Below are 18,141 nucleotides of genomic sequence, written 5' to 3' on the forward strand. Positions count from 1 at the left end.
AGCATCCCACACTTGTTGATGCCAGTACGTTTGTCAAGTTGAAAATCGGAGTGCATTAAAAAGACTTCTAATCTTGTGTATTCTCTTTCCAAAGAACACAAGACAGATGCTTAAGTACTTCTCCTAGCAAATCTAATTTTAAAAGTGCACCAGCCAAAGGAAATACTAGGCACATGAAAACTACCGAGACCTCACTGGTTGGTTATATCACTTTTTAAGGGTGCAATCCTATCAAGATAGGCGGCCACCTCCAAACTCGGAGGCGACCACCTTTCCAAAGCAAGGCAGGAGAGGCATGGGGGGGATGGTTCTCTCCGCACCTCTCCTGTCCTGCTATTTTCTGCTAGACAGCCGTTTTCAGCTACCTATCCATGGGGGCGCTGACCAGGAGAGGAGACTGTGTGTACGACACATTGGATGTGTCATACACGCAGCTCCGCTCTCCCCACCCAGGAACACCCCCAGCCCCACCCCTTTTCAGTCGCTCCACGCTCCTCTTCTGAGCATGGAGGATGGGGCTTCTCCACACTGCCTCCAAGGCAGCGCGGACGATGGGGGAGGTTGGTTTTCCAGGAACCAGCCTTGGACTGCAGGCTCCGAGGTTGGTTTTCAGAAAAGAGCATATCCTACGGCCCTCTAGACAGTGTCTAGTCACCATAGGATTGCTCCCTAAATCACTTTTAAAAAATTATATTTTATTTATTTATTATTACATTTATATTCTACCTTTTTTCCTTCAAAGAACTCAAGGCAGCTTACATCCTCCTCCTCCTCTCCATTTTATCCTCACAATGACCTGTGAGGCTGCTTAGGCTGAGCATCAGTGACTGGCCCAGTGACCCAGAACTAGTCTTGTTAGCATACAGAGTCAGATATAGCAGTGTTCCCCAATCTTGGGCCCTCCAGATGGCCATGCTGACTGAGCACAATGGAGCTGCAGTCCAACACATCTGGAGGACACTAGATTGGGAAAGGCTGTTTTATATAATTACATTAAATTAAAGCCACATTACCTTTATTTTCCAATATGAAAGAAGAAATTATGCGATCCCATTCTTCATTCCTTGTATCCAGCAATACCAAGACAAGATCAAACCTGCTAAGAAGAGGACTTCCAAGGGCTATGTTCACAGAGACAGACTCGTTAGGGTCATATTGGCCCTTTGGATTGGTTGCTGCCAAAATAGTCGTCCTTGTGTTCAGTTTGCACACTAAGCTGAAGAGAAAGATGATCGACATTAGCTCCTGTAGCAAATAGAATCAAACTATAAAAAAATGAAAGGAAATGTTAAGTTCTTGGCAGAGCATCTTTTATTTTGGACCTTCCCAAAGCACTTCATAAACTGCATGCAGGCTGGATAGCCTAGATGATAGGTGACAACTGGCTGCCAAGCTTTGCAGAGTATAATGTAAAGCATGATGAGTATACATCTGGCAAACCACATATATAGGCAATGGATGAGATCAGGGATAGGGAAACGCCATCTGGACTGGGGGCCACACTCACAGTTTTAAATTGGCCCACCCTAATCCAGGGGTGAGCAACTTATGGCCTTCCAGATGTTTGACCTATAACTCCCATGATCCTACACCATTGGCTATGCTGGCTAGGACTGATGGGAGTGTTAGGCCAAAATATCTGAAGGACCACAAGCTGCCCACCCATCTTTAATTGGTCAGTATTTGATTGATCTGACCAGTAAAATTTGTCAGATAGCTAGAATTAAAGTCTGAAAAGCCAGTATTGAAATCTGAAAACTCCAGATTCTGCCAGGCTCTGTCCATAACCCATCCAGTTTCATCCTCACTCTACCCCAACCTACCACGTTGTTACCTGGCCCCACCACCTAGCCTCACTCAAAGGACTGGTATTCTTTAAATTTAAAAAAATGGACAAACCTAACCCTTGAAAAATATGTATGTTCTCTCATATGAAAACTTTCTCTTACACTCTTGTCTCCAACACTCACACATACATTTGATACACGACCATATGTACTCCCTGCCTCTCACATACACATTTGCAAATATGCAGATCTTTATACACATACTCACAGAGTTTCAGTGTGCAAAGAATGTGCAAAAGAACCCTGCTCACAATAAGCATATCTGTGACAATATTTTGGTACAGTGCAAATATTTTTCTGTCCAAGTAGTCATAGCATAGGACTTTCATTGCAGACATCTAGACAGCTGTTCTAAATCTAACTTAGAACTAATCTATTTCTAGTTGGTGCCATCTTAGCTCTTACCTCATGTATTGAGCAGGAACATGTGTAGCACCAATAATCTTAGCTTTCATATTCGTGGTACGTAACATGGGAAAGCTATTTTGACCCTTCGCCAGTAACAGCACAGATTCAAAAAAGAAATCAAAGTTGACCCCACTCTATAATGTCCTGAGGATTTCTAAATATGGAAATGAAAGCTTGAAGCCCTAGAACACATACTTGGAATGGAAGAAGGGTCTAAAATTCCATCTGCAACACTAAACCCTTTCATTGCTCTTCTGACTAAAAATGGCTTTTCCCTTTTTACTGAAAATAGTATCCAATAATGGTTATTTTAAGACTGTGTTTATGTCCAGTCTTATATTGGTACAAGGCAGATATAAACATAAGATCAAAGCACATTATTTGTTCCCATCCATGCTGCTTTTATATCCACCATTCAGGATAAACACTGAACAGCACACTTAGCTCTTGCCGTGCAATCCTATGCATATTTACTCAGCCCTACTCTGTTCAATGGAGCTACCCCCTAGTAGGTGCATTTAGGAGTACAGCATTACCATGGGTATACATTTCACCAGCTCATTGCTGTATGGTGGGATAGTGGTGAGACAAAGGGCCATCCAGAGCAGATCTGGTGGGGAGCATGCAGTGGGGAAGGAGTGGAAGGGAAGCTCCCACTGTGCAAGCAGGAGAGGACTTCTGCTTGCACAGTAGGAGTTTCCCTTCCACTCCTTCCCCACTGCATGCTCCCCACCAGATCTGCTCTGGATGGCCCTTTGTCTCACCACTATCCCAACATACAGCAATGAGCTGGTGAAATGTATACCCACGGTAATGCTATACTCCTAAATGCACCTACTAGGGGGTAGCTCCATTGAACAGAGTAGGGCTGAGTAAATATGCATAGGATCGCACAGCAAGAGCTAAGTGAGCTGTTCAGTGTTTATCCTGAATAAGTCCATTAATGTAACTTTGGATTTAGCCCTTAGTTCCTTGGTCTCTTGTGTATTTCTGTGCATATACCAATTAGGCTGGATGATCTGAAAGAAGGGAAGTGATCATTTCATGTTCACTTCTGCTAAACAGCTTGCAGGTGTCTCCATTCTTTCAAAAACCCACAAAACCTGTTGGAACTGAAGCCACGATGGGACTAAAGAAATGTGTGTGAACACCATGGGAAATGAAGCCACTCTCAGACTTTTCAGCAATCTTAAAAACAATTGGCTGTCTCCAGCCTTACGGGCACATTCAGCTGTCTCTTTTATCCAAAAACTAGGGTGAGGAGAAATAAAATCAGTTCTCTTGCAGCTCATGCTCCTTTTACTTTGGGCATTTGCGTACTGTTGCCTGCTTTTGAATTATTTTTGTTTGTTGGGTTTAAAAACAAGCAAACAATAAATTGGCATGCCCTTTGTTTTCTGCTTGCCAATGCAAGTAGGGTACATTAACAGGTAAATTTTAACACATGTTGGGTTCAGATTTGTAATGTCTGTGGGGTGACACAATTCAAAACTATTTTCCTGCAAAACTACAGGCAGGCCTTTCCTCTTTACTTAGAAGTTTCATTGAGCTGTTTCTGACATCAGTAAGTATACTAAACTATTTTATTACATTTATATCCCACATTGCCTACAAAATATGGATAACTTGAAAGCTTGCACAGCATTTTGTGTTCTTTGAGTTGGCCTAATAAAGGTATTATGCTAATCATGGATTTTAGCATTTTTCTTTTGGCTAACACAACTACCTTTACTTTCTCTGTGACCTAGGTTACGTTGAGAGATACTGACTAGTTCAAGGTCACCTGGTGAGCTTCATGGCTAAGTGGGAAAGGTCTCCCCAGTCCAAGAGCATTTCTACACCAGGCTAAAATCCTGCACCCTTACTGGGACTTAAGCTTCCAGATTCCTTGCGGGATTAAGATTGATTCTTTTTCATGTGGTTTCATCCTTTTTCTTTCTGAGCAAGTTCTATATGCTTAATTATACAGCCACTAGATGGCGCTGCAATATAGCACAACTCCAGAATTTCACCACAAAGTTATTGCGCTTTGAAGTCTATTATCATGTTTAAAATTAAACTGCAATAATCGCCAGAAGGGATGGGAGGGGCCTTAGAGGCTGACGACTTCACGTAAAGGGCTCGCAAAAAATCACGAGTGCACAATAAAAGCCTCATGTAGAAATGCTCAAGTTTGACATTCAAACTAATACAGACTACACCACACCAGCTTTCATACAGCATCAGCACAAGAATCAGTATTGTTTAAAAAGGATATAGATGTTAATTCATCACACAAACCAAAAAGCCACTTACCCAGCTTTGGCTACACTGATGGTTTGTTGCTCCATTGCCTCATGAATGCTGGTTCTGTCATGTTCCTTGATGCTGTTAAACTCATCAATACAGCAAAGGCCCCCATCAGCCAGCACCAGTGCTCCAGCCTCTAAATTCCATTCTCCAGAGTCTTTCACAGCAGTCACAGTCAAACCTTTGGAACAAAATGTTTCTTGTTAAACAGGGGTGCAGAACCATACTGTGATGGGGGGAAGGGTCGACTCCCACCCCACCCTCTGTGGGCTTGATGATCCACTAATGTCATCACCTCACCCATTTTGCCTTTCTCCGTACTGAGAGAGAGACAGAGGTCCGTGCCTCTCTCCATGTGGGGAAAGGGACTCAGACATTTCTGGAAGGCTGAGCAATCTGGCTCAGAGTACCAGTTGAGCAAGGCTCAGACCGCAGACACATGAAGATGACAGTGCAGATAACTATGGGTTAACACAGACATGTCAAGGAAACGTCCTTATTGATCCTCACAGCAGTTCGCATTTTATTTAAAAATCCCCTTTTTAATTAATAAAGCGATAATAGTAGAAATGCTGCTGCTGATAGCTAAATATATATGCGGAGCTGAATTTTTTTAAAGGTAGACAGTCTGCTTGAAACATGAGCAAGAGGGAAATTGATGGAGAAACCAGCCATCAATTCACTGGTAACATATGTCTGTCTTGCTAAATATGAAGCCTAGAGAGAGGAAGACTTGTACTGTGCCTGAGAGACTACTGCATGTTCTCTTTTCATATTGCATCCATCTTCAGCCTAAATCTGATATTTTGCCATCTCTGATATTCCATAACATAAATAGGCTTATGGAAAACCAATAAACTTTCATTTGTCAAAGGAGATAAAAATTTCAGTTATGTCCATAAAAAAGAAAACAGCAGTAGTATATCCTTGTCTCTGTGCTGCTTTGGCAGTTTCTTTTTCAGTATATTGTCGACCGCTGAGATATGCAAATGGTGGATAAGATTTGGTGTGAGGACCGTTGCAATGATTAGCAGTTGTGCTCGTGAACTGGTTCAGCTAAACACCTAGGATGTTGAACTAGTATAACTATCAAGATAGTGAAATTGCACCATGAAGCCTTTAATGATTCATACAGGGGCAGCAGGAAGTCCTATCCTAGCCACATCAATGGGACCATGGACACCTCCCCCCCACACACATATACAGGGAAAACTGCAATAGAAAACATAGCCATTAAGTGGCAAGCTCCACAGCTCAAAGAGCCTCCATAAAGAACGTACTAACACATGAACGACAATGCTTTGTAAGCTACACAAATGTCCATGCAATGCCAGGGCATGTTTGGACAATGCCACATAACCCATTCTTATGATACCTACATGCTCACAATTCACACAGAAGGGGGCAGAGAGCATGCACTGAGTAGGAAGCACCCTGAAAGGCCACACACAAACATCAAATCATCATAGGCCAACCAGGACTATGAGCCATCTTTCCTGCTGGCCTTTAGAGAACTAGCATGTCGCAGATCCTTGTAGTTGCTGGCTTTTCCATAAAATGGTGATACCAAAAACAGGGACATTCAGAGGCCAAGGGAAAAATTCTGCAAAGCGATCCTAAATAGAAATGTCAGTTTTCCAAACTCTCATTGACTTATTTAACCCTTGCAGTGGTGACTTCAGGGATTCAAATATCTAACTCACACATCTCATTCTTATGTATCAAGAAAGTTCAAGGTTCATAGGCTCAGAAAGTGTATACCAAGAAGTCAACTGTTGGAGAGCCACAAGACACAGTCCTGTTACTGATATACTTCCCTGTCTCAGTATGGATCGCAATCCCTAGAGGCTCTCTAATTAGGCCCCTTGCATTGCTGCCACCTTCTCATTCCCATCTATGCTCCTCCCTAGTCTGCCCTGGTCCCCAATAGGCAATTTCTGGCCCTCCAGATGTTTTGGACCACAACTCCCATCATCCCTCACCATTAGCTATTCTGACTAGGGCTGATGGGAGTTGTAGGCCAGAACATCTGGAGGGCCACATATTGCCCACCCCTGCAATAGGAAGAAAGAACAGTGAGTCTCCAGAGGGAGTCCAGCCCCTTCTAACACAGGAGGTAGCCTACCGCATAGCACACATATTTCCAATCAATCGAAGTTCCATGTTATCTGTATTACCCCAAGCAGTGGTTCAGAATGTCCACTGCCTCACTGAGACCTGAAGAAAAGAAGAGATAGACTTGCGTGTCATCCATGTACTGATGATACTGCACCCCAAATCTCCAGACAATCTTCCCCTAAAGTTTCATGTAGTTGTGAAAACAGCACGAGACAGAAGATGGAACCCTGCATATCCTCTCCACTGGCTTCTATGAGTAAAAAAGGAAGACTTCCTGCAATTTGCCTTAGCCGCCTGATTTTGGGCATCTAAGTGTGGCTTCAGGGAGGGGGCGGGAACGGAGCTGGAGACCACATAGAAAGCTGTCTAAAACAGCTTCCATGGTCTCCTCCCCTCCCCACCCCTGGGAACACCCCCTTTTCGCCCTGTACATGGTCCATGTTATGAGCATGGACAGCCACAGAGGGGCAGCCACCACGGTTCTCTCCGTCCCGGCTACAAGTGGGAGGGGAGCACGGTTTCCGGGATACGAGCTCATAGCGCTGTCTACGAGCTCAGAGCTGGGAAACTGAAAAATCCTATCTCCCCCAGATGTTGTCTAGGGGACATAGGGCTGCTCTCTCAATTGGCTTTCCTTCTGAGGTTACTGGAATGGCATGAGAGAAGCCACACTCCAATGGCTCCCACATATGAATCAATAACAAATGAATCAGGCCACCGGGTTTAAACTGGTGGGCAGGGCTGGCCCAAGAGATTTTGCTGCCTGAGGCAAAGGACAAGATGGTTCCCCCTCCCGTCCTATGTACAAAAGCCAACTGGACTGGCAGTTGAACCTTTCTTCAACACTGATGAGCGGGCGGCATCCTCCACGGCACCTGAAGGCATCGAGATAGCTTAGGGAAGGCTGCATGGCACACAGTTATCTCCCCCAACACCTTGCTGTTGTCTCCCAGCATCTGCCACCTGAGGCTGCCACCTCACTCTGCCTAATGGTAGAGCCGGCCCTGTTGGCGGGCAACACAAACATAAAACCTACACTGGCAGCAATGTACACTTGGTTTCTCCTAAATTTTCATATGTGAAAATACCTGAAGTCCCATTGATTTCAACAGGACTTAGGCACAACTAACTTTCACTGGACTGGACCCAGTTATGTGTACTGGATGCCAACTAGCCCTTAAAACGAAAGTAAAAGGGCTGCATCCAACAGTGGCTTTTCACTAGTGGCAGGCAGGGCACCCAGTTTTTGCACTCTCCCTAGTACAGCTCTCTGTACCTTATCCTGTACTATTCCAAAGGATCCCCAAACCTCCAGGGCAGCCTTCTGGGGCGGTGCTCCATGAAAACGGGGAGCCTCAACTTGAATGAGCAGGAGTGCTTCTTGTTAGGGGAAACCCACCACAGAACACAGCCCTCGTAACTTTACTTTAAAACACACACACAAAATAAAGCAGTGCTCAAAGCCCATCATACATTCTTTTAAAGGGGGAAAATTAACGGGAGAGAACCCCGCCTTCGAAGCAGGATTCGTCCTCGCCATCCTCATCCTCTCCACAGCTGTGTTCCCTTTTAGGGACACCCAGCCCACCCCACACTGAAGCCCCGCCTTCCCCGCTGCATCCTCCGCAAGCGCCGCCGGGGCTCCTCTCCCGCCCGAACTTCGCCCTTCCCTGGTCCACCAGGTGGAGCGCCAGCTAATGTTTCCCAGTCGGTTCTAGCCACGGAAGCCCATCTTGCTCTGTCAGGGAAGCCTCGGCGGCGAGGAGGAGGGTCATAGCTCAGGGTGCAGCCAATCCGCGCTGGCGCTGCCAGTTAACCGAGCAGAACGGGCTTGTAGCGGAGCGTCCGCAGGAAAGCCGCAAACGCGAGTGGAGCGCGGCTCGGCGGGGCAGCGATAAGGGCGGGGGCGGGCGAGCCGGCCAGCGCGGGGGGCGAGCAAGAAAGTTTCCCAACTCCGCGCGGGGCCCTCGGCCGGCTCCGGGGCCCGCCTGCTGCCGCGGGAGCGCCCGCGGGACTTTCTGGGGCTGCAGGGGCGCGCCGCCGCTATTGTTCGCGGCTCCCCGCCCGCCCCGGAGATGGCAAAGGTTCAGGTGAACAACGTCGTGGTGCTGGACAACCCGTCCCCCTTCTACAACCCCTTCCAGTTCGAGATCACCTTCGAGTGCATCGAGGACCTGTCCGAAGGTGAGCCGCGCGCGGCGCGGGGGCTCTCCGGGCGCGCGGCCAGCCCTTTCGGGGGCTCCCCAGGCTTAAACTTTGCCAAGGCCTGCTGGTGCCGCCGCCGCTGCCGGGGAGCGAGCCGCTGGGCTTCCTCCTGCTCCGCCGCCGGCGGCGCGGAGCGGAAGGGCGGCGCGGGCAGCTGCTCCCTGGAGTGCCGCCGCCGCGGGGAGCCCCGGGGCGCGGGCGGCTGCCCGGGTTTTCCGCGACGCGCAGCTCTTGCCGAGGGGAAGCCCGCGAAGTTGCAAGGAACTTGTGCGAGCGCTGGGAGCAGCCATGTTGCCAGCATTGTGGCGAGCCGGGCTTGTCGGGCGGGCGCGCGGGGGGCGGAACGAGGAGCCGCGGGGGCGGGGGGCGCGCGGGGCGGGTAGGAGCGCGGGGGCAGGCAGACATCTACCGGCTAGGCGGTATCTCCTCGTCCGGTCCTGGTAGTCTCATTCAGCAACGTTTTGGCAGAGGGATTAGTATTACTAGGCATCAGCATCATCGTTAGATAAACAGTGAAAATGCCAAACGTGGAACTGGAAATTACCTATGGCGCGCGCTGTATCTTTGGTATAGTTTTAAAAGTATTGGTAGTACTGCTTTTTAATGCTTGCGTAACTTCTGTTTGCCACTTCCCCTTCAGAGGATTATTTGGTTGCGGGAACTCAAGAGTTTGGACTTAACTGGGGGCTGTGGTGTAGAGTGCCCCTCTCTAGTGTAATAAATTACTGTCCACTCCTCGGGACCTCTTCCTCCCCCAGTAAACTGGGATATGCTGGTGCCGGTAGTGAGGTCAACAATGTTTTCCCTCCCAGAAGTAGAGCAGGCAGGCAACTTCTGATGACACCCTTCAGCCGTGTCTCCTCCCCAGGTGGAACACTTGAGTACGCTTCTTGCCACCAGATACTAGAAAATTATGCAGTAACTGAGCAGAAGGCTACAGTTGCCCAGAGTAACACGAAAGTGTTGGATGTTGGTGCAAATCATAAGAACAAATACACCTTCTTTGGGGGAAAAATATTCAGTGCTATAAATTCTAATTTTCAGTAAGTCCCACTGATTTTCAATACTCGTTTTCAAATAAGCATAGCTAAGATCAGTCTCTTAATTTTCCTGTGACTTTAAGACCATGGGGATGGGGGCTTATGAATGGGGGTGTTAGAAGCAACTGTGAATTTTGGGGTTTCTTTTAGGGAAAACCAAAGTACTTAATGCTATTTCATTTAAAATTTTTCTTCTAATGTAGATTTGGAATGGAAAATTATCTATGTGGGCTCAGCAGAAAGTGAAGAATATGATCAAGTTTTAGATTCAGTTTTGGTGGGCCCTGTTCCTGCAGGGAGGCACATGTTTGTATTCCAGGTAAGGCTATCTTTAAATGTATTGGAAATATTACAGATTATATGTGTTTATGTTTTAGATGCTGCTCTTAAAGTCCTACATGATAAGTGGTCACAAATGCTAATGTTAAACGCAAGTGAAGTTCAGGGCTGTCCTGTGCTTAAAGAGAGTAGCAAATCTAAGGTATAACCCAAGGCTGGGCAGCCCTCTTTTTTCTGGATGCTGATTTTTAGATCAAGAACATGTGGACATACACAAGTTCACACACACACACACACACACACACACACACACACGAAGCATAAGAACAATAAGTGATCTGGCTCCAGAACAGAGAGTTGCTAAAGAAGAATCTGTTCTAGCAAGAGGGAAGAGAGGGAAATTTGCATACAGGACAATAAATTATAGCAGTAGAAGTTGCCTTATTTTGGTATGTTTTGGGGGGTGGTGTTGGAAGAGGGACACGATTCACAAAAGCAATACCATAAGCTATGCTCATGCAACCCTAGGTACAGTCTGGCTATCATGCTTATGAGTGCTCGTCTACTAAGAACTTCAGGGGAAGCCCTGCTCAGTGCCCCACCACCCCTGATGTCTAATTCGTAGGTATGTAAATAGGGCAGCAGTGCCTAAGTTCTAGAACTTCCTCTCCCAGGAGAACCATCTGGCCTTTTCCTTCTCAGATTTTTAGGAGAATTGTAAAGATACCTTTAAAAGCATGCCTAAAAAGGCTCCCTAACCCCTGAACTCTGTGATGATGCTGGTTTTGGTCATTGTAAGTACTTAGTTGGCTATTTTGTTTTTGATAATGTTATATCTGTCTTGTGAACCATATTGGGGCCCCTGTAAGGCCAAAAATGGCACAGAAATATTAGAACATACAAATAATGTGAATATACCAGTCTGCTTATCTTTCACTGGGTCTTTAAAGGATAGAGTTGTTCATTATTTTAACCAACAGGCGCACAAGCCCAGGTCACTACTTAAGCCACACCTGTGTGATCTCTGTCCTCAGTCCTTTTCAGATGTTTATTTTACCTATTTTTGATTGTCAGAAGAACCCTAGGAATTCTCCTTACTTCCATTAGTCCCCCTGAGAATTGCCTGTAGTTCATTAACATAACCCACCTGTTTTCTGTTCTAGGTTCAACCCTGTCTTGAAGGATCAGGTCAGCTAGGAAGTGTGTGCATGCTAGTGCAAGGATGGTACTAAGATATGGGCATGTTTAGCTCAGGAGGATTTCTTTAGGAAAGATTCTATGCAGTCAAAGAACCCACAGTTCCGCCAGCCATGGTTCATGTGCTTATTAAGCTTCATTGTTCTTTCCCCCCCTCTGTGCTACCAATTAAACTATAATGAACACTTGGGATTGGATTCAGCGGTGTCTGTCCACTAGTGGAATCAAAGCTGCTATTGGAATGGATTTCTCCTATCCCTTGCAGCCCCCTTATGCCCCCTAAATCTGTTCTGGAGGTTGGGGGAGTGTCTGGAGTAATTTGAGGCATATGCGGAGGGCTTCAGGGTAGAGGATGGGGAAATTCCGGTGCGCAAACAAACTTCTGCTCAGTGGGATCCAACCCACTTCTTCCAATATGACTTTCTCCAAAGTTCCGAGGAAATGGTCAGAACTGTTTCTGTTAACTGGGAGAAATCTGTGGCCTTTAGACAAACTGAAAATGCAGCTGTGTTGTTCACAAGTGATGGCTCTACTGACATTCTGATTCAGAAGGAATAAAGACTTCCAATTACACATACCTTTACAGGGGTAGATGGTCCTGGTATATGTAAATGCCCCAAACCAGTACATATAAAAGCTTCCACTTGAAAAGCTTTTCATGATTCTGTATTTATATAACCAGCAAGTAGTGGATCTCCTGAGGAAGGTCAGGCATCATTTGCTTGGTATGTAAACAAGGTGTCATGACCATATGGGCAGAAATGGGGAAAGCTTTGGTCAATCCTGTTGTAACGTGTGTTTTTAAATTGGCATACAGAAGAGCAGCAGCCATGTTAAACTTGTGTAAAGGAGTTCTGTGTGGCTCTGTACTATGAGATGACAGCAAAATCATCTCTGTATATGTATGTGTAGATAAAAAGCTGGATGAATCCACCCAGCCTTCTAAAAGCTGTGATGTTTAATATGAGTGGGGTGGGATGTAGGCTAAAATGGAATATTTCCCAAATGTAAGCATGCGTTCACTTGGTTGTACTAAAGAAATTCCATAGGGCAAAAGATGCTAGTGACAGATTTAAAGTACTCACAGTAATAAAAGACTGAATTTGGAGAATAATCTAAATCAAGGGGCTGAAACAATTAATGGTTAGTTTAATTGAACCCTGAAGTATCGTTTTCCAAGAATTGAACTTGTACTACTTGATCTACTTGACAAAGAGTTGAAATATACCACATCTCTCTAACTAGATAGAATCATAGAATAGTAGGGTTGGAAGGGGCCTACAAGGCCATCGAGTCCAACCCCCTGCTCAATGCAGGAATCCAAGTCAGAGCATCCCTGACAAATGGCTGTCCAGCCTCGTCTTAAAGGCCTCCAGTGTGGGAGAGCCCACCACCTCCCCAGGTAATTGGTTCCATTGCCGTATTGCTCTGACACTCAGGAAGTTTTTCCTGATGTTCAGCCGGAATCTGGCTTCCTGTAACTTGAGCCCATTATTCCGTGTCCTGCACTCTGGGATGATCAAGAAGAGATCCTGGCCTTCTTCTCTGTGACAACCTTTCAAGTACTTGAAGAGTGCTATCATATCTCCCCTCAGTCTTCTCTTCTCAAGGCTAAACATGCCCAGTTCTTTCAGTCTCTCTTCATAGGGCTTTGTTTCCAGTATACATAGTGTTTACATAGTGTTTACATAGATATACATAGTGTTTTCTTTCTTTTAAAAATCCTGTTCTAACTTTTTTTTTGTGCTGCAGGCAGATGCTCCTAATCCAGGACTTATTCCTGATGCAGATGCTGTAGGAGTAACAGTCGTGTTAATCACCTGCACCTATAGAGGTCAAGAATTTATTAGAGTTGGCTATTATGTAAACAATGAATATACTGAAACAGAACTGAGAGAAAATCCTCCAGTAAAACCAGACTTTTCTAAGGTAGGACATACTGGATGAAATCCAATGAACTAAATCTGCTGATGCAACTGCTTCTGTCAGCAGAACCAGGCGGAGGTGACTTCCTCTCCTCCCTGCGCACCCTCAAAATTTGCTATAGAGGCTTGGGAGACCCTCCAGAGTAGACTTTTTGGGGATGCAGCGTTTAAAGGAGGCAGGAGAGAAGGAGAAAGTCCTGTTGTGCAAGCAAACTTCCACCCACTCTACTTTGCCTATGTTTTCTTTCATTTACTTCGTTTTCAGTTCTGTTGATATTTCAATCAGCAAGTCATAGTTATTTTTATAAAATAAGTTACTTATTCTAAGAATTCTTGGAATGAGAGTCCTGTCAATTAATCTGAAGTAGTGTTGGGTTACCATCAGTCAATGATGTAACTATATTTTGCATCCTCTTCAGTCATCTGTTATGACAGTTTTGTATTCCCCTATACGGGGCTGGGAATAGATCTACAAAGATAGATGTAGATCTCTGGGTGATTTACAATAGTTTGGCAAGGGTTTCTGACTCCCAGTTTTCTAAGAATAGCAACAATTAAAAAGCACCCCCCCAGCAAAAAAAGAAATTATGTTGTTGAAGAACACTTGAGGAATCTGTTCCCCCAGATCCACAGGAATGGGTTTTTGTGTAAAAGGATTGGTGAGCTTGGTTCTGGTACCAATGCATAAATTCCTGGATTGTGCATGTGCCTAGAGCCACACTGTTCCTCAATTCTTAGTGTGTTGCCTGCTCAAGCCAGTATTTTACACCTGGTACTGGTTGGTGGACCTCAGGCTCACAGGAACTACATTGTTGTGTTTTTTACTAAAACCCTTACATATACCTATGCTGGGCACAAAATGGTTGCTGCTGCTGAGCTATGCAGCCCTCATGTCTGTTGCTTCCCTGCCTACTGAACTATTCTTTCCCCACTTTCTAGGTAAAGTGTCAATATTATTCTAGTAATGCAGCCAGCGTTCAGTTTGTCTTAGGGATCAGCCCCAGAGCATATGGGTTTGGCCCAGAATGTATGAACAAGTGACACTAAGTGTATGTAGAGAACCATGTTTCTTTTGCAGAGAAAGCACAGCCTGTCCCAATCAGACATATGCTTTGGTTTTTATAATTCTCTGTATGCTGGTTTGTATTTGTTTTACATAGGAAAAGTGGTGTGTGTGTGTGTGTGTACACACATAGTATCAATATTAAGCCATGATTAAAAAGCAGATTTTCTAGGCCTCAGCATATCATTTCCATGCAGGCTTAAGTTCTTCAGAAATTCAACAGAGGGCGGCTGTAAGGAAGTCCTCCCAAGCTTTGCCATTAATTGAATATTTCATGTGGCAAAGCCAAAGTGTCCAAATCTGTTAGGACAATTAATCTTCCTGTATTTTTATTCTGTTTGCTTCAAGCAAGAATACATTGGTTCTACTGCTTGATTTCATTCAAAATGACATGTGTTGACATTCAAAACAGTAGCACAAATATAGAAAGCTACATGTAAATTGTGAAAATATAACTGTTTTAATAAGCAAAATGTAAACACTGTGTGGTAAAAATGTGTTTCCATCTAACTGGTAACATAATTATGAAAAGTTATGTCAATTTAGGAAACACTAATTACTTGGTGACAGAACATGTTCAGAAAATAAGGTCACTTTTAAGCTCCAGCACAGAATTTTTTCATTTGTTTAACAGCTGTATGTAACATGAGTTCTACAGTGGAACAGTGTAGCCCAACCTTCCCTACTCTGTTGCCCTCCAGATGTGCTGGACTGCAACTCCCATACTTTCCAGCCAGCATGGTTGCAGCCCAACACATCTGGAGGTCACCAGGTTGGGGAAAGCTGCTGTAGTCTTTTTATTTTCTGGCCCTGTTTGAACGCGATAGTGGCTTTTGGTGACAATTTGTGAGTTAATGCTTTGTTCTTGGGCTAACTTGGGGCTGTTGAACCCACAAACCACCCCACATTCTTGGGTTCACCTGTCATGGAAACAGCCTACAAATGCTGAATTTGTAGGTTGATCCTGGAAACGGGAAGGGGCTTGCACATGGCGCACATCCCTGTAATTCATGGGTTAATTAACCCATGCATTGCTGCCAAAAGCTGAACAGTGTGAAAATCTGGACCACAAACTAAAATTGCCATGGCAATTTAACATTGAGTGGAAATCTGGAACACAGTCAAACAAATAAGGAGCACAGAGGGTAGGGGTAGTATTATTTTACAGCAGGAGCAGGGAAGGGCTGTATTCCTCAGGGGAAATCTCCCAGGGGGTGGATGCCTGCACTGGACAGGGCAACTCACATCTCTCTGTCACCCACATTGGTACAAGTTGGTTCCTTTTTATATTTCATCATAGAGCAGAGTTAAGGGGAAGAACTGACCTATTCTGAATGTTGACATTTACTGTTTTAATAATTTGTCAACATCTGCTCTTAATATTCAGTTTGATAGTAGAAACACAAAAGTGCAACATTTTAGAACATCAAGAGCTTCATTCTTTCTTGACCATGTACTGAAAGTATTAAAAGGCTGTTTTTGGAATCTGACTCTAATTCCAAAATGTTAATGAACACCCTTGTTTTCCAGCTCCAAAGGAATATTTTGGCGTCTAACCCCAGGGTCACAAGATTCCACATTAATTGGGAGGACAACACTGAAAAACTAACAGATGCGGAGAGCAGCAACCCAAATCTTCAGTCACTCCTTTCTACAGACGCACTGCCTTCTGCTTCAAAAGGATGGTCAACATCAGAAAACTCTTTAAATGTCATGTTAGAATCTCATATGGACTGCATGTGACCAACTACCCTTCAGTGCTATGTATGTGTTAAACTCTAGGAACACACACACACACACACACACACACACGTCACCAGAACTTATTCAACAAAATGTGGAAAGGTTGTTTTAAAACAAACTCCCATTTCCTGTAGAAAGTTTATAAGGAAAAAGTATTTGAGTCAATGTATAAATAAACCTATTTTTAAGTAATTCTCTGGGGCTTTGTTTAGTCCACGCTAAATCTGTTGTTCACACATATATAATTCCCCCCCTTCCCAGATGTAAATACAGGAGGAGGATAGGAAGTTAAGGGTGCAATCCTATGCATGTTTAGAGAAAAAAGTCCTACAACTCCTAGCATTCCCCAGCCCTGGAGTTGCAGGACTTTTCTCTCTCTAAACATGCATAGGGTTGCACCCAAAACCTATTTAGCTGTTAACAAGAGGTAGATTTTTCAATACATATGCAAGACTAGCCTCCACTTAGAAAGCAGGAAGCATAGTGTAAGCAGCAAGTGTCTCTTTAAGGCATGTATCTTTGCCTGAGGTGGGCAGGGCTGGCCTGAGCCACTTCATCACCTGACATAGAACACAGCTGCTGCCAGCAGCTCTATCCTGTAGGAGCTGCAGTGAAGCCACTCCACATTTCGCAAACCTTAGGGAAATCTTACAAGAGCTGGGGAGGCCCATATAAGACCTCTCCCCATGTGACTTGGCCTCAGTGTCTGGGTGGCTGCTGCCCTCTCTGGTCCTCTAGCTGCTGACTTGCATAGCTGCATCCTGTCAACTACTGTTGCTTGCTTTCTCTTTTGTTTAAAGCATGGTGGCTGCACTTTAAAAGAGAAAGGAACCCACAAGCAATGCTCCACTGGCTGGGTGTGGGCCTAGCTGTGGAACGACTGGCCAGCAGTAGGGCTCCAGCCATAGGGCAAGGTGCCATCCTGGTTGCTGCTGGTTGCTGGAGCAGCAGCTGTTAGAAGGGGTGTGCCTGTGCTAGCGTGGCAACCTCATGGAGGCTTGAGCAGGCGGTTGTGGCATGCTTGTTTCACTTCTCCATCTGCTACCTGAGATGAGATGCTCAGTGTGTCCTATGATAGGGCTGGCCCCTTCTTTAAACTGAGTGGCATGGCATTGAGTGCTACCACGGGAAGCTATTTAAGAGAAACAAGCCCCAAACCTCCATGAGTACATGGATCAAGGTTCTTTGCATCACGGCTACTGTATTCTACCCGCCTCCCCTGCCAAAAAATAACACTACAGTAGTCCTTATCAAGCAATAAGTTTTGCAAATCATGACCCTAAACATTGCTCAGGCCAGCTGAATGCAGCTCGCCAGTCACTTATTGTGGCCTGCTACATGAGAAGTCCTACCTTTGCAGGCCCCCAAACTAGAGGCATATAGAGCCCCTAGAGGGCCAACAGGAATGGCTAGTGGAATGTGTCTGGCATCATGGGTTGCACATGGTGCAGACCTGAATGAAATCAGTATGAGTTTCTTAGATGCCATTAATGCAGTAAGAGATCACAAGCATAACCCAGTATGAGTGAATACATATGCACAGAAATGACTGCTGGTTGAGGGATGTTTGGAGCAATGTGGGACACACCAGAAACCAGTGAAAAATACAACCTCAAAAAAAGGTCTGTTCTTCGAAAGAGCTCCCCCTGCACCCCAAGTTAGTTCTCAGCCGGGCATTCTGTCCAAAGGAGGCCAAGTCTCCCCATACTGAGTGGGGTATGGACCCTTCAGTAGTGGGCTGTCAGAAGTTTGACCCTTTTTTCCTTGCTGGGCCATATACCTGGAACTGCCTTGTAGAACATTTGTGCGATGCTACCACTCACTCCTTTCAAATCCTACCAAATTCACAACACATCTTTTCTGTGAAGCCTTTGGCACAACCCCCTAGTTCAGCCTTCCCAACCTGGTGCTCCAGAGATGTTGGACTGCAACTCCCATAATTCCAGTCAGCATGGCTAACGTTCAATTCTTTGAAAACAGCAACAACAAAAGGCCTGGGGGGGGGGAATTCTGGTGTTTTTTGTTGC

At 45.2% G+C, this 18,141-nt stretch overlaps 2 protein-coding genes across 6 annotated transcripts in view; one reads left to right on the top strand and one right to left on the bottom strand.

Annotated features, from left to right (window-relative positions):
* The window catches only part of MCM9 (minichromosome maintenance 9 homologous recombination repair factor), a 49,730-nt gene that overhangs the window by 12,470 nt on the left and 19,119 nt on the right, over positions 1–18,141 (bottom strand). For all 5 annotated transcript variants that reach the window (XM_084827397.1, XM_084827398.1, XM_084827396.1 and 2 more), the window contains 2 exons: positions 4,551–4,725; positions 1,014–1,216 (listed from right to left, as the gene is read on the bottom strand). In XM_084827397.1, coding sequence (XP_084683523.1) covers positions 1,014–1,216; positions 4,551–4,725 — 378 coding nt within the window. The remainder of the gene's footprint in view (positions 1–1,013; positions 1,217–4,550; positions 4,726–18,141) is intronic.
* Positions 8,496–16,306, top strand: ASF1A (anti-silencing function 1A histone chaperone). The gene is made up of 4 exons (XM_084827411.1): positions 8,496–8,846; positions 10,111–10,226; positions 13,136–13,312; positions 15,902–16,306. The coding sequence occupies exons 1-4, from the start codon at positions 8,738–8,740 to the stop codon at positions 16,112–16,114; spliced, it is 615 nt and encodes a 204-aa protein (XP_084683537.1). The 5' UTR covers positions 8,496–8,737; the 3' UTR covers positions 16,115–16,306.

Source organism: Heloderma suspectum, chromosome 1 (genome assembly GCF_057233095.1).
Source record: "Heloderma suspectum isolate Gila_16-S chromosome 1, 16-S_ref, whole genome shotgun sequence".
NCBI lineage: Eukaryota > Metazoa > Chordata > Lepidosauria > Squamata > Helodermatidae > Heloderma > Heloderma suspectum.